This window comes from Schistocerca serialis, chromosome 7, assembly GCF_023864345.2.
Source record: "Schistocerca serialis cubense isolate TAMUIC-IGC-003099 chromosome 7, iqSchSeri2.2, whole genome shotgun sequence".
NCBI classification, from domain to species: domain Eukaryota; kingdom Metazoa; phylum Arthropoda; class Insecta; order Orthoptera; family Acrididae; genus Schistocerca; species Schistocerca serialis.
The window spans coordinates 422,372,947-422,390,848 of NC_064644.1; the positions used below are offsets into that span (position 1 = coordinate 422,372,947).

Genomic DNA, 17,902 nt, shown 5'->3' on the forward strand with positions numbered 1-17,902 from the left:
TCACAGAAATAGCCAATATCCTGTTGTTTCCTTTACTATTTGTCGCTGATGTTCCACTTGCTCATCAGATACCCAGTGTGGTCGCTGTTAATGAAATAAGTTAACCTTGAACATCTTGTAAAAATTCCTGGTGTTATTTTTGAAGTCCTGTTTTATATCCATAAGTGAAACATAAGATCGGTTTGTTTCTGCGAATTATTTTGGAAGCTTTTCCTGCATCTTTAGAAAAGTCTCCCATCTTTCAGTAGTTCTACGTCTATTCGGATCTCCGGGCGGGGACTACTCAGGAGGACGTCGTTATCAGGAGAAAGAAAACTGGCGTTCTACGGATCAGAGTGTGGAATGTCACATCCCTTAATCGGGCAGGTAGGTTAGAAAATTTAAAAAGGGATATGGATAGGTTAAAGTTAGATATAGTGGGAATTAGTGAAGTTCGGTGGCAGGAGGAACAAGACTTTTGGTCAGGTGAATACAAAGTTATAAATACAAAATCAAATAGGGGTAATGCAGGAGTAGGTTTAATAATGAATAAAAAATAAGAGTATGGGTAAGCTACTATAAACAGCATAGTGAACGCATTATTGTGGCCAAGATAGACACGAAGCCCATGCCTACTACAGTAGTACAAGTTTATATGCCAACTAGCTCTGCAGATGACGAAGAAATTGATGAAATGTATGATGAGATAAAGGAAATTATTCAGGTAGTGAAGGGAGACGAAAATTTAATAGTCATGGGTGACTGGAATTCAAGAGTAGGAAAAGAGAGAGAAGGAAACATAGTAGGTGAATATGGATTGGGGCTAAGAAATGAAAGAGGAAGTCGCCTGGTAGAATTTTGCGCAGAGCATAACTTAATTATAGCTAACACTTCGTTCAAGAATCATGAAAGAAGGTTGTATACATGGAAGAACCCTGAAGATAGTAGAAGATATCAGATAGATTATATAATGGTAAGGCAGAGATTTAGGAACCAGGTTTTAAATTGTAAGACATTTCCAGCGGCAGATGTGGACACTGACCACAATCTATTGGTTACAAACTGTAGATTAAAACTGAACAAACTGCAAAAAGGTGGGAATTTAAGGAGATGGGACCTGGATAAACTGAAAGAACCAGAGGTTGTACAGGGTTTCAGGCAGAGCATAAGGGAACAATTGACAGGAATGGGGGAAAGAAATACAGTAGAAGAAGAATGGGTAGCTTTGAGGGATGAAATAGTGAAGGCAGCAGAGGATAAAGTAGGTAAAAACAAGAGGGCTAGTAGAAACCCTTGGGTAACAGAAGAAATATTGAATTTAATTGATGAAAGGAGGAAATATAAAAATGCAGTAAATGAAGCAGGCAAAAGGGAATACAAACGTCTCAAAAATGAGATCGACAGGATGTGCAAAATGGCTAAGCAGGGATGGCTAGAGGACAAATGTAAGGATGTAGAGGCTTATCTCACTAGGTGTAAGACAGATACTGCCTACAGGAAAATTAAAGAGACCTTTGGACAAAGGAGAACCACTTGCATGAATATCAAGACCATTGATGGAAACCCAGTTCTAAGCAAAGAAGGCAAAGCAGAAAGGTGGAAGGAGTATATAGAGGGTCTATACAAGGGCGATGCACTTGAAGACAATATTATGGAAATGGAAGAGGATGTAGATGAAGATGAAATGGGAGATATGATACTGCGTGAAGAGTTTGACTGAGCACTGAAAGACCTGAGTCGAAACAAGGCCCCCGGTGTAGACAACATTCCACTAGAACTACTGATAGCCTTGGGAGAACCAGTCCTGACAAAACTCTACCATCTGGTGAGTAAGATGTAGGAAACGGGCAAAATACCCTCAGACTTCAAGAAGAATATAATAATTCCAATCCCAAAGAAAGCAGGTGTTGACAGATGTGAAAATTACCGAACTATCAGTTTAATAAGTCACAGCTGCAAAATACTAACACGAATTCTTTACAGACGAATGGAAAAACTGGTAGAAGCCAACCTCGGGGAAGATCAGTTTGGATTCCGCAGAAATGTTGGAACACGTGAGGCAATACTGACCCTACGACTTATCTTAGAAGAAAGATTAAGGAAAGGCAAACCTACATTTCTGGCATTTGTGGACTTAGAGAAAGCTTTTGACAATTTTGATTGGAATACTCTCTTTCAAATTCTGAAGGTGGCAGGGGTAAAATACAGGGAGCGAAAGGCTATTTACAATTTGTACAGAAACCAGATGGCACTTATAAGAGTCGAAGGGTATGAAAGGGAAGCAGTGGTTGGGAAGGGAGTGAGACAGGGTTGTAGCCTATCCCCCACTGTTATTCAATCTGTACATTGAGCAAGCAGTAAAGGAAACAAAAGAAAAGTTCGGAGTTGGTATTAAAGTCCATGGAGAAGAAATGAAAACTCTGAGGTTCGCCGATGACATTGTAATTCTGTCAGAGACAGCAAAGGACTTGGAAGAGCATTTGAACGGATTGGACAGTGTCTTGAAAGGAGGGTATAAGATAAACATCAACAAAAGCAAATCGAGGATAATGGAATGTAGTCGAATTAAGTCGGGTGATGCTGAGGGATTTCGATTAGGAAATGAGTCACTTAAAGTAGTAAAGGAGTTTTGCTATTTGGGGAGCAAAATAATTGATGATGGTCGAAGTAGAGAGGATATAAAATGTAGACTGGCAATGGCAAGGAAAGCGTTTCTGAAGAAGAAAAATTTGTTAACATCGAGTATAGATTTAAATGTCAGAAAGTCGTTTCTGAAAGTATTTGTATGGGGTGTAGCCATGTATGGAAGTGAAACATGGACAATAAATAGTTTGGGCAAGAAGAGAATAGAAGCTTTTGAAATGTGGTGCTACAGAAGAATGCTGAAGACTAGATGGGTAGATCACATAACTAATGAGGAGGTATTGAATAGGATTGGGGAGAAGAGGAGCTTGTGGCACAACTTGACTAGAAGAAGGGATCAGTTGGTAGGACATGTTCTGAGACATCGAGGGATCACCAATTTAGTATTGGAGGGCAGCGTGGAGGGTAAAAATTGTAGAGGGAGACTAAGAGATGAATACACTAAGCAGATTCAGAAGGATGTAGGCTGCAGTAGGTACTGGGAGATGAAGAAGCTTGCACAGGATAGAGTAGCAGGGAGAGCTGCATCAAACCAGTCTCAGGACTGAAGACCACAACAACAACAACAACACCTATTCCACTGATTCAGCACTTTGGTTCAGTCCTCCATCATGCTATCACATCAAATGCTTCAGTGACCAACATGGGCATACCCAGCACAAACACAATACAGTACTTGCATACTACTCTGCAACGCAAAAAATGTGTCAGTTTAGTAACAACTGGACGACAGTTGGATATTTGATTAATATTTACATTTAGGATGTGAAATCTGGAAACTATTTTGCTGTTCGCTATTTTCTTTGTGACCAAAAACACCAGATGGCACCATGATCTAAAAGCTTCCAGCAGTGCTGTACCTTCAATATCAAATGTTTTTTCTCATGTTGCTGGCCAATGGCAATAAACTCGTAAAAAAGTTAATGCAGTAAATATTTGCATGTATAAAAGACTCATAAAAACTATACTCTCTAAGTTAAGAACATGGTAAATACTAGGTATCTGTGCGATAAAGAAATTGAGTTTCTCAATAATTATGAGGTTTTTTTTTTTTTGTAAGGATCTGTGCTACATTTCCTCCAGCCCTCCCACTTATATGAAACTGGTTTTGAGCACTCTTTATGTTTCATACATAGTGAAATGATGGCATTTAAATTGGTGCTCCAATGGTGAGGTGGGTGAGGCAAAGCCATTCAGTTGTGAGGGCAAGAGTTACAATGTTCAGCATCTGCTGCAAGCACTTGCCTGTGTGAGGAAATTAGACCAAGTCAGTTAATTGTTGTGATGTAACAAATGGAATTTTCAGTTCATCAACAAATTGAGTAAAATAGTCTTTTCATTTGTCACCCTAGACACTTATTAATAAAGGAAATAAATTTCCTGAACGGGTCTGCAATCATTGCGGATTTTTGAAAAGCCACGTATATTGCTGAATACATTTCGTTACCCATAATATCATTTTGGCTACTGCCATCATCGGATAAAAACTTAGAATTTCTAAAAGAATATTCAGTGTCAGTTTCAATAAAATCCACAAATTTTACCAAATCTACATATTAAACTGAATCTATAGGTTTCATTGAAACAAACAGTGAGTATTGTTTTACAAGTTCTAAGTTTAGATCTTTGGTGGTGGTACACTAAACAATGTCATAAACACAGAAAAGCAGGGTGTCTGGGTTAAGCAGATAATAATATAAAATGTAATAGCTTGATACATAATCGAGCTATTTATTGGCGGGTTGCTTTTACAAGTATGGTAACTCAAAATGTTGCTTGTGGCAGTTGGTGCCATATGCAACCATGCATAACTGCTTTGTTCACATAAATGAGCATCAGTAGCCATGTGAAATCCACAGCAGATGATGTTCCATGTGCTTTCTGTCGTGGAGCTAAAGTCTGTGACACTGATACAATGTCGATTTTTGCACAAGTATGGATGGAGATCAAGTGACGAAGTTCCCACTTACATAACAATCAAGAAATGGGGCAAGCAGCTCTGGGAAATTGGGAGTTTAATTTTGATATTGGGCCATCATGCCAATCATGCAGTTCCAGAGGCTTCTGTTGAATTAATCTGTATGTTCGTCAGCAGATTGTCAATCTGACAATCAAGTAGGCAGTTACGATTACCTCATTCTAGAGTACATTATGTCGTACATAAAAATTGGCACATATGGACATACAAACTCCAACTTCATTACAAATACAGATTATATATCTACGTGCTACTAATGGAGCACGGATAGAGGTGTAGTAGGTGTTTAAAAAAAGCCCTTTGAGTTAGATTCACATTCCATAAATTATTTTGCACAATAAATCATAATGTTGTGCAATGAGTCATTATACACTCACAGTGCAAATAAATTTTTTCATATGGTTACATTCTACATTTCTAAGGTCGTTCCTTTTTCCCCTACGTACTACCTTTTACACATCATGATAAGAGGAAGTCTTCTACGGAATAGGAGGAGATGTCATGGAGAAACTTTCTTAGTTTGTTTTCAAATTTTACTTTTCAGTCTGTCAGACTTTTTATATCATTGGGTTGCAGCACTGTGCATCCTTTTCTACACTAAAAACAACCTTAAAGTGGAATAATGAATGTCATTTTTCCTTATGGTAGTGTAATTATACACAGCATTGTTCCTTCTGAACTGTAGTGGATTATTTATAACAAACATCATGAGGGAATAAGTACATTGTGAAGCAGTAGTCAGAATCCCCAGCTCCTTAAACGGATGTCTACAAGATGATTGTGGGTGAGCTCCATATATTATTCTTGCAGCATGTATTTGAGCAACAAAGGCTCATTTTCTTAAAGATGAGTTGCTCCAGAAAATTATTCCATATGATATTATTGAATAAAAATATGCAAATTATGTCAAAATACTGATTTGTCTCTCACCATCATTTGCAATCATTGTAAGTGTAAATAGGGTTGAGCTAAGTTGTTTTAGGAGTTCCAAAATTTGCTTTTGTCATTTTAAATTCTCACTGATAGGGACACCCAATAATTTTGAAGTCTCCACCCTGCTTATTATTTCCTTACCACATATTGCACTTCTCACTGGCATACTACTGCTAGATACGCAGAACTGCATATGTGGCGTCTTCTTAAAACTGAGGGTGAAGCCATTCTCAGAAGACCAGTCAGTGATACTTTTAAGAAATTTGTTTGTGACTTCTTCTGTTCCTGTATGTATGCTTGGACCGATTCCAATACTAGTGTCATCTGCAAAAAGGACCAATTCTGTTTGTTGTGTATTAAACAGAAGATTGTTTACATGTATCAGGAACAACAGTGGACCTAAGATTGAGCCTTGAGGAACCCCATGCAAGATTTCTCCTGACTTGGAATTATATCCCTGGCCTATATTGGCTGAATTACTAAGTCAACTTTCTGCATCATTCTGGTTAGATATGGCATTATCCACTGGTTAGACAGTTCATCAATCCCACAAAACTTCAATTTATCTATGCGAATACTGTGATTCAAACAGTCAAATTCCTTAGACAGGTCACAGAAAATACCAAGTGGCAGTATTTTATTATTTAATGTTTATAAAATCTGGTGAGTGAACAAGTAAGTAGCATTTCAGCAGAGCAACCATTCTGAAATTGCTGAGGATATTATTGTTGCTAAAATGAGGTGCTGTTCTAGACTACATCACATTCTCAAAAAGTTTGGCAAATGATGTCAGCAATAAAAGAGGTTGATGGTTTTTGACATTTTTCTTATCACCTCTCTGAAAAAGGGGTTTAACAACTACATATTTCAGTCTCTCTGGAAAAATGTCTTGAGTTAGTGATGCATTACATAAAGACCCGGCTTATTATATGGGAACAAATCTTCAATACTCTATTGGAAAGAAAGCTAAATGAGCTTTTATTTTGAGAGAATGCATAATTTTTGTAATTTCTGAAGGAGAATCTGGCAAGACATTCATATGATTATGCGTGTTATTTTTCAACATACTGCTGTGATTTTTCTCTTCAACTGTTTGTCTCTAGGCTTTCTACTATAAATATAAGAAATGATTATTAAACACAGTTGCTACCTGTGACTCATCATTTATAGTCCTTCCATTCGGTTATCCTGTTCTGTGGCTAGTTGTCCTGTCTCTCGTTTCACTACATTCCACATAGCCTTAATTCTGCTGTCGGAATTACGGATTTCTGACATTATATGCATGTTCCTTGATTGTTTAATAACCTTCTTAGTAAGTTTGAGTAGTTTTTCTAGTGTGCAACTATTGCAGGATCTCTAGTTATTCTTGCCAAAAGATACATTTCCCTTTCACAAGGTACTTCAATCCCACGAGTGATCCAGGGTTTTTTACATGGATGTTTCATTTTGTTTCTGATTAGCTACAGCCTACGTTCAGATGGCTCAAAACCATCCAGACTAAGAAGATTTTTGACACAGCATACTCACTGAAGAGACCTCATAGAGGTTGGGATTATTGGTAGTTGGCAGCTCCAATGTCTGGCACACTATGGACCCCTTAGGGACATGGTTGCCACGAAGGGAAAGCAAGCCAATGTGCACTCTTTAGGCATACTGGGTGAAGTCATTCCAGATGTGGAATGGGTCTTTCCAGAGGCCATGAGGAGCACAGGGTGCAGCCAACTGCAGGTGGAGCCTCACATTGGTACTAATGATGTGTGTCGCTTTGGATCGGAAGAGATTCTCTCTGGTTTTGAGCAGCTATCAGACATGGTAAATACTGCCAGTCTTGCTTGTGATATGAAAGCAGAGCTCCCCATTTGCAGCGTAGTCGACAGGACCGATTGCAGACCTCCGGTACAGAGCCAAGTGGAAAGTTTGAATCAGAGGCTCAGACAGTTCTGCAACTGTGTAGACTGCAGATTCCTTGACTTGCACCGTAGGGTGGTGGGGTTTTGGGTTCCACCAAATAGTCAGGAGTCTATTACTTGCAGGGGGTGGCTACACAGGTAGCAGGGGCAGTGTGGCATGGACTGGGCGGTTTTTATGTTAGAGGGTCTCAGGGAGACACAAAAGAGGGCTTCAGTCTCAAAAGGTGCAGGTCGAACACTCAAAATAACGTAGATTGTAGGAAACATCGGTATAACAGTTGCACTTTGTCGTAGCTGTGTTGGGAAAGTACCAGAGCTCTCAGCACTAATAGGAAGCACTGATGACCAAATCGTTACAGGCACTGAAAGCTAGCTAAAGCCGGAGATAAGTTCAGCCAAAATTTTTACGAAGAACCTATCAGTGTTCAGAAAGGATAGGCTAAACACAGTTGGCAGTGGCATGTTTGTTGCTGTTAGAAGTAGTTTACCTTGCAGCAAAATTGAAATAGATAGTTCAAATGGCTCTAAGCACTATGGGAAATAGATGGTTCCTGTGAGTTAGTATGAGTAAAGGTTATTCTTGGCCACCAGAGTAAAATAATAATTGAATTCTTTTACCAACCACCCAACTCACATGATACAATTGCTGAAAGGTTCAAAGAGAACTTGAGTCTAATTTCAGACACATACCTGACTGATACAGTTATAGTTGGTGATGACTTCAATTTATCCTCGATATATTGGTAAAAACGCATGTTTAAATCTGGAGGTTCGCATAAAACATCATTTAAAATTGTGCTAAACGAATACTCTAAATTATTCCGAGCAGTTAGTTCATGAGACCACTCTAATAGTAAATGGTTGTGAAAACAAACCTAACCTCTTGGCAATACATAATCCTGAGCTAATAACAAGCACCAAAACGAATACAAGGATTAATGAAAACACAGTTGTCATAGCAAGACCGAATACTGCAACTCCCGAAGCCTCCAAAAATAAATAAAAAATATACCCACTTAAAAAAGCAGATAAAACTTGCCTGACGCCTTCCTGAGACATAATCTCAACTCCTTAAAAAATTAACAATGTAAGTGTAGACCAAATATGGCTTGAAATCAAAGAAATAGTATCGACAGCAACTGAGAAATTTATACCAAATAAATTAAAAAACGATGGATCTGAAGATCCTTTGTACACAAAATTGGTCAGAACACTGTTTAAGAACCAATGAAAAAACCATGCCAAATTTAAATGAATGCAAAATCCCCACAATTGGTGATCTTTTACAGAAGCTTGAAATTTAAAACGGACTTAAATGCGAGATGCTTGTAATAGTTTCCACAAGACATTTTGTCTTGAAACCTGGCAGAAAATCCAGAGAGAATCTGGTGGTATGTGACCTATGCCAGTTGTGTGTTAGTAATGGAAATACTATCAATGACAGTGCTGATAAGGCAGAGTTACTTAACGCAGCCTTCCGAAATTCCTTCACCAAAGAAGGTGAAGTAAATATTCCAGAATTCCACACAGGAACAGCTGCCAACAAGTGTAACTTAGAAGTAGATATCCTCGGAGTAGTGAAGAAACTTAAATCACTTAATAAAAGCAAGTCTTCCAATCCAGACTGTGTGCCAATTAAATTCCTCTCAGAGTATGCTGATGCAATAGTTCCATACTTAACAATCATATACAATTGCTCACTCGACAAAAGATCCACACCCAAAGATTGGGAACTTGCACAGGTCACACCAACATTCAAGAAAGGCAATAGGAGTAACCCATTAAATTACAGGCCCATATTTTGACATCGATATGCGGTAGGATTTTGGAACATATACTGTATTCGAGCATTATGAATTACCCTGAAGAGAACGGTCTACTGAGACGCAGTCAACATGGATTTAGAAAATCCTGTTCTTGTGAAACACAACTAGCTCTTTACTCACATGAAGTATTTAGTGCTATTCACAAGGGATTTCAAATTGATTCCCTATCTCTAGACTTCCAGAAGGCTTGTGATCCTGTACCTCACAACTGGCTTGTAATCAAATTGCGTGCATCTCAGTTATATGACTGGATCTGTGATTTCCTGTCAGGGAGGTCACAGTTCACGTCATCGAGTAAAACTTAAGTGATTTCTGGCGATCCCCAAGGTGGTGTTATAGGTCCTCTGCTGTTCCTTATATAGATAAATGATTTAGGAGACAATCCACGCAGCCCTAGGTTGTTTGCAGATGATGATGATTATCGTCACGTAAAGTCATCAGAAGATCAAAACAGATTGCAAAACAATTTAGAAAAGATATCTGCATGGTGTGAAAATTGGCAAGTGACACTAAATAAGGAAAAGTGTGAGGTCATCCACATGAGTGCTAAAAGGAATCCATTAAACTTTGGTTACATAATAAATCAATCAAATCTAAAGGCTGTAAATTCAACTATCTGCCTAAGAATTACAATTACAAACAACTTAAATTGAAAAGAACAAATAGAAAATGTTGTGGGAAAGACGAACCAAGAATTGTGATCTACTGGCAGAACACTTAGAAGATGCAACAAATCTACTGAAAAGACTGCCCACACTACACTAATCTGTCCTCTTTTGGAGTACTGCTGCATGGTGTGGGATCCTTACCAGATAGGATTAACGGAGTACATCAAGAAAGTTCAAACAAGAGAAAATGTTTGATATTATTGAGAGATTGGGGAGAGAGTGTCACAGACATGATACAAGACTTGGGGTACACATCAATAGAACAACAGTGCTTCTCATTGCTGGTGGGATCATCTTACAAAATTTCAGTTACCAACTTTCTCCTAGAAATGCGAAAATATTTTGTTGATGACAACCTACATAGGGAGAAACGCTCATCATAATAAAATAAGGGAAATCAGTGCTCGCATGGAAAATAGGTGTTCATTTTTTCTGCACATTCTTCAAGAGTGGAATAATAGAGAATTATTGTGAAGCTTGCTAGATGAACACTCTGCCTGGCAATTAAGTGTGATATGCAGATAATCAATGTAGATGTAGGTATGTACTGATTGTGCCATAGTGTCAAAAAAATATATTTCATTACAATATGTACATTTTTTGGATGTTAAGCATGATACAAACATAAATTCTTATTGCATTACAGGAACGGTAAAATTATAAACGAAATGAAATTGAAGCAACAAGAGGAACACAAATCATGATGCGGTAAAAACCACATGAATAAAGATTCCAAGCGGAAAAAGAATGACAGGAACAAAAATTAGAGCAAATGAAAAATACGAATGTCATGATTAAAATGATGTGGCATAACAATAGAAATAAAACAATGCATTCAAACCAATTAATTTAATATAATAATAGTGACCAAAATAAAGGTTAAAAAATTTTTTTTTCTAACCACCTGACATAAAGGTTTAAAAAATTTTTTTTTTCTAACCACCTGACATGATTTGAACCCACAATCTTTTGCATATGAGGCTTGTATTTTAACCACTGCACTGTGCAACCGCCTGTTAAACACAACTTTTTCAAAGCTTTAGAGTATCACACAAGATTCTGAAATTTTTTCCCAGACGAGGGCCCATTGGATCAAATAACTGCAGGGTGTAGTTCCTGGGACCTTAACTTACGTCTCCGGGTAGGTGATTTCAAAAAGTCGATCAAACAGTTGGGGACCACTCTTTGTGAGAGTATTACAGTATATCCCCCTGCAACAAAGATGCCAAATCCACACAAGGAAGACCAAGTTCCCAGTGCAAAATGGCAAATTATAACCAAAAGAATAATAATAAATTAAAAAATAACACACACACATATGGCCTCATAGTCTCAAGGTACTGAGACCTCAGTGACAACCAAACATGACTCTGTGTGTGTGTGTGTGTGTGTGTGTGTGTGTGTGTGTGTGTGTGTGTGTGTGTAGCTCATATAATATATAATACTAGCTGCAGAAAGCTGGCTGGAACTTATAATTGACAGGAGTGCGAATTTTGGGTAAATTGAAGTGTAGATTGAAATGATAGACTAATGAGAAACAGAGGTAGTGTATTTGTCACAGAAGACAAGAAACTCAAATCTACAAAAAATATAAATTGAAGCTGCCTAAGAGATTATTTGGGCAAGACATGGTGGGCATAAAACTGTAATTCGATCTTTTTTTCAAAAACCAGACTCATTCCCAGATATACCTCATAACTAGAGAGTAAACCTTAGTTCCCTAGCATGTATGTTCTTCAATCATACTGTCTTCATTGAAGGAGACTTTAATTATCTAACAATCGATCAGGAAAATTACAGTCTGTGGGTATGATTAGACATCCTGCAAAATATTACTAAACGCCTTCTCTGAAAGCTACCTACAACACACAGTTCGGGATCCCATTCAGGATGGTAAAATGTTATATCTAAAAGCAACAAATAAACTTAACCTTTTTGAAGGTCTCCATGATGAAACTAGTGTCAGTGATCATCAGGAAGTCGAAGTAATAATGATTTTCACAGTACAATGGACAATCAAAACAAGTACAAAGATTTTCATGCTCAGTAAAATAGATAGAGAGACTGCAGTGTCATATTTCAGTGAGAAACATGATAAGTTCAACTCTGGGCTGGAGTATGTAGAAGAACTATGGCTAAAGTTTAGAAGAAACACCTGGCAGAACAGTTCATGATGAGAGTGACCCTGGATGGTATATGATCACTGTAAACAAACTTCTACAGAAAATGACTTCTGCATACCAAATGCAAAACAATGCACAGGACCAAAAATACAGAGATGTCATCAGGAGGGCAACAGGTGAAACCTCCAATGACTACCATAGGAGAACCTTGATGAAATATCTAGAGATATTCTTGAGCCTTCAGGTATTGCTAACTTAGGAATAATGAAGAATCAAATTAATTACAGCATGTATGAAGGCATTTAAGCAGTCAATCTTCCCACATCCTGTATTTGACAGACAAACGAAGAGACGCACACTTGGTACCATGCCAAGTGTCCTCTGCCATACACATCACAGGGGGTCACAGAGTATGTAAGCAGCTGTAGATGTAGGAAAAATGTGAGTTTGTGAAGGAAACTTAAAGAACAAATATTACCACTCATCTAGGAAGATAGAATAAGATGATGTAATAAACTGCCTAGCATTTGTAGATTTTTTCCCATATTAAAGCCTGACAAATGCAGTAACACAAGCCATCTCCCAGAAGAGAGCCCGAAAGCCAGGCTTACAAATCTCTATCAAGAGAAACAAATTGATGACCAACATAAATGTAATCAAAAATATTTAGGAATATATGTTGTTCAATAGAAAAGGTAAAGCAACTCAAATGTTTTGGGGGAAACAATCCTAGAAAACATTTAGAAAAATCAGCTATGGAGGAATACACGAGATGGAAAGAGCTTACGGTGAAACTAAGAATTTCTACAACAAAATAGCTTGTCTAAAAACATTAAAACAATAACACAGTAATGAAACTGCAATTCCACCAAATGTTTGGTACAGAATTACAAGCTTGATAAATTAGAATATTAGAAAGAAGAATTATAATAAATATATTAGGTCCTCTAAAAACATCAACATTTTGGAAATGGAAACTAACAGTGAAATTTATCACAACATAGGAAACCTATCAGAAACAATGAGGAATAGGGTACTGATATTACTTGGACCTATGTAGAAAATGAACAACAGAATAGCCAAAAGGATTTCTAACATCTTTGGGGAAAAGGTCAACAACTATCAGGATTGCTTGGTCAAAAAAGACTTGAAAAGATACAACATTAGACAGGAAGTAGTAATGGAAAGAGAAAGATTTAGGAGGAAAGTTTTAAAACTAAAGGTTTCGAAAGGAGGAAGGAAAATAAAACAGGTACAAAGTGGTGTGAAGACAGGAAAAAGAGACACTGTGAAATAATGAAGGAATACTGGAAGAAAATGATGGAACAACAAAACATAAAGAATTGAAAATGCAATGTGGTCCCTTTAAGACCCTATCATAAAAAGAAGAACCAGATAATCAGTAGTTTTATCAGCTGATAGTAAGACATCTGAATGGCAATTTTATGGACATATCCTTCCATTGATGAAGCTTGAAATAACATTATCCTAGTATCATTCTCCGGACATCAAAATATATAATACATCCCAAGGAACCTACATATAGTTTCTAAAATACTATTGTGATATTGATATTTCTTTTTGATTCCCATGTTATTTATCTGAATAATATATACATCTGCACAAGCGTGTTGAATCTGATAAGCACCCAGAGATCCATACCATAATTAACAAATATACATGGTGTAACTAAGTAACTGTGTAATAATAATCCTTTATTCAATTCAGCCAAGAAAATTAATGAATGATGTCAAATAATGGTTCAAAAGAAAGCAAGCAGCATGACTGCCAAGTTCAGGTAAGTGGTATCTTGATTTCATACTGGAAATGAGAGCCTACAACACCAAATGACTGACTATTTCATTTGACTGGAAAACAGAAAACATTAGTAAATATCGTAAGTATTCATAAAAATCCACTTGACCATACCCAAAAGACTATTAGCAGTTATTTACGGTTTCATAAAACTTTTTTTAATGAGTAACAAGCTTTAGTAATTTAGAACTATGCACGGTACAAGTCAAGAACTGTACTCCCTATTATTCACTCTGAGAAGTATTGTACTAATGAAAATCAGAAAATTATTTTCAGAAGAACAGATCCCTTTTACTTGCTGTGTGAACAGCAGCATGTTATTGACGTCAGTTTAACATGAACATTTGTATGGGAAAATTGAAGGCTGTGGGAGGGGGATGGGGGAGGAGATGGGGACGTGGATGTGGAGGGGAACCAAACAATATGACATGTCACATACAGTCCCTTCAAATAGGATTATATGACTAATTAGTTTGTAACCTCAACATTTTAAGAGTGAAATACAATTCCACTTTCATTTTGACACCTCTTCCCTAAGCTTTATCACATATATCTGAGGCAAATTCACTCTCTTTAAGGGAAGAAGTACGGAAAATTGTACAAGAAAACTTTTCTTAACAGGTGTTTTCTCAGACAAATTAACAAATTAGATGACCACAAAGATGACAACATTTACTACCACCTGTGATCCTGAGTTGTGTTTTCCATAAATGTTTTCAATACCTCCGTTTCTAAAATATTGATGAAAAGTTGTTTTTTTTACATGTTTAATGGCAAATCTGTGTTGGTGTTAAACATTTAAAAAAGTCTTTTCTTCAGGCGTGTTTTCCAATTACAAAATTACATAAACTGAAACATCAAAATATCATTCTTCTAGTGACTAAAAGTTAAGGACCAACTGTGGAAGATGGCAAGTGAAAGCTACCACAAAAATCAGAGCTAAATTTATAACTTTCTCCTTTTGAATCTCTCTTTTATTCCTTATTTTTCTTTTTTTGAAATAGAAGAAACCTCTCTTTTGTTCTTTCCTTTTCCTTTTATGAAGCAGAAGAAGACTGTGATCTTTAATCGATTGGTACTGCCACATCATGTATGTCAACACTGGCTTCTCAAATTCCATGACACACTTGTTTTCATCCAGGGGTGATGTAGCACAGCATGAAAATCATGCAATTTTAGTTTTTATCACCCACAACTCTAATACATTTTCTTTGCATGGATATCATGAACCATGTTTGTAGTAAATGAGTAAAAGACAGAGATAATAAAATATGATGACAATAATGGAGAATACAGTGCTGTAAAAAAAAAATTGAAGAACATATGAGAATGACAACAAGAATCATACAATGTGACAGATAGTAAAACCACAAAATAAGGGTGGAAGACTTGGGCATAACAGATTTGGAATTTTTAATAAAAATACATTAAATTTCTGATAAAAAGCTCAGTGATTACTGTGCCATGCTTTATTAACAGCATGTCACATTCAAAGAAGTTTTGAGCTTGCAGAAATTCAAAGTTCATGTGAATGGATGACATTTCGACTGGGCACATGTCAGTCATCCTCAATTGAGATTGAGGAAATCTTCACCTGTTCTGCAATTTACTAGTGTCCTATATGTATTCAGTACATGCTTTAAGATCATGATAACAGACTGACAACATTACCACGTGGGCAGCACAATCGCTGGTGGAATTGCAGAACTCAGACTCCTCAGAGTTGCCAGTCACAATGGCCACTGGTGTACTCTGTCATCTCAGTTTCAAGTAATTAGTAGAAATGATGGGGTTCCATGCATTATTCATCAGGTTCCTGCTATCATGATTCATCAGATTTTCCTTGGATTCTTTAATAATGGAGTCTCAAAAGTATGTTGGTGTGGCCAAAATTATTGCATTATCATTCTTCACTGAATGTTCGGTGGAGATATAACATTCAGCAAGAGCAGACTTGGTTGGTCCCAAAAGGATAGTACAGCAATGATGTGTGGTACAGTATTCTTCCACAGTGTGAGGTCTGGCTCATATAAGGCATACCACATTCGCTAAGTATTTTCTATAGTCCAGCTTTCTGGAATAACAAATCATCCTTCACAGATTCCAGAAGGTCTGCAACCTTGGACAGTGGGCAGGAAAGCATTATTCTAAGGACATCTGAAGTGTGCTAATAAATTATAGGCAGTGGAAGTCTTCACCAGTCTTCGATGGCTCACCCAAGGACAATACACAGGCACCCAGTTGAAATATCGTGGAGTGAAGTGAACTTTGACTTGCTGCAACCATGAAACTTCTTTGAATTTTCAATTTGTCAGGAAGATTTTAAAATTGATGCAGTACATCATGTTCATATAGAATTAAAAACTGATGTATTAACGGGTATGGGGAAGTCCACTTGGGATTGTTACCATTTGCTTTTGCGTTTCACAGTGAATTATGACCTTCAGTATGAATGGCTAGAATATTACTAAAATCCGTAAATATTTAAGACAATACTGTTGTACACCTGACAGAAGAGAATTCAACAAGGAACTTAAAAGGATGGTTAAATATGTATTGTTAATGGACCAAATATAGGAAAGGAAAGGATATGGCTGACTCATGAAAATTATTGATGGAGGGATGATGCATTAATGTATGGCCAAAAAACCAGAGTTATGAGTCAATTCACTTTATTTATCCAAGTATCACTAACAACAATATAGGATTTGTCATCACAATGCAATGGAGACAAGTACTTAAGATATACATATGCACAGAGTATATGAGTATCCTTTTACAAGGATAGGGCACACGTGAAACCGCTCACCTCCATCTGTTGGCAGATCTATTTCCCAATGCATCAAAAATATTGCTTTTTCAACTGGTAACTATTCATTTTAAATCAACTGGTAACAGTTCAATTTTTGCCAATAAAGTTTTAAATTAATAATTGTTTTGAGGCATTTCATGTTGTACTAGTTATCAAATAAGAAGGATTTCAAAAGCAAACCCATATAATTAATAAAGAAATAAATTATACGAAGATGAAAATGTTAAGTGATTCCAAGAATTTATAAAGTTCCCCAACCCTTCCCAGTAGCTTCAGGTACTTTTAATGCGGCAGATTTCCTCTACCCCCTTCAAATTCCCCACTTAACATTCTGCAATTTATGATTTTTGGGAGCTAAGTAGCAAAGTTTATGAAGCAACACTTCCCCACATAATTCAAATCCAAGTACATTGCAGGATGAAGGCAATCACACAATTTTGAGGGTGGTATTATAAAACAAATACTCAAGCATTTCAAATCAGATTTTCTGGACAATCTTGACTGTGTAGCCAGTGGTGTGTTAACATTTACTATCTTGGAGAAGAACAGACCCCACTGCAGTGTTCTCTCTAGCTGATAGTGTCTGCCACATCAAAATTTTGAAAACATCTTACAGCTGAAATGTTTCATCATGGGTTATAGTTAAGTAAGAGCAGCAAATTATCTACAGTAAACAGCAATTTTGTAATTATTTTGCATATAAATACCTTGCAGCCACACAAAATGGACTACTAACATTCACAGAAAAACAAGACTTTACCTAATGGTACTGGATATATTGTAAAGTGGAATTAAGTTACTTACCGGATTGAACAAATATGCATTGTTGAATATAAGACGAACATCAGCAACAAAATCACGCATGCTACTGTAGTGTTCTGGATGCGTCGAATCCAGTTTTCTCCTGATAATGTCCAACGACATTGGTTTCTTTATTTTCTCATGGTACTCCGTCACCTACAAACATAAAATGCCACGAATAAAACATTTTACCTAGTACAGACATGACACAGGTAATTACAGTCCAACCAAAAGACGACAAAAATGTATTCGCCATTTGCTGGCACAAGGCCTAAAACTCACTTGTGGTTCTCAACTGAATGCTAGCTTTTTGAGTCTTCACACTTCGTATATTTATTTATTAAAGCAGCATCTCATTTAGTCACACAAAGAATGCTATACAAATGCTTACATCCAACATTCAGTGTCTCTTCC

At 37.0% G+C, this 17,902-nt stretch overlaps 1 protein-coding gene across 2 annotated transcripts in view; it reads right to left on the reverse strand.

Moving 5' to 3' along the window:
• Positions 1 to 17,902, reverse strand: part of LOC126412126 (E3 ubiquitin-protein ligase TRIM33-like) — a 129,747-nt gene that overhangs the window by 18,056 nt on the left and 93,789 nt on the right. For both annotated transcript variants that reach the window (XM_050081567.1, XM_050081566.1), the window contains exon 14: positions 17,492 to 17,644. In XM_050081567.1, the coding sequence (XP_049937524.1) occupies positions 17,492 to 17,644 (153 nt within the window). The remainder of the gene's footprint in view (positions 1 to 17,491; positions 17,645 to 17,902) is intronic.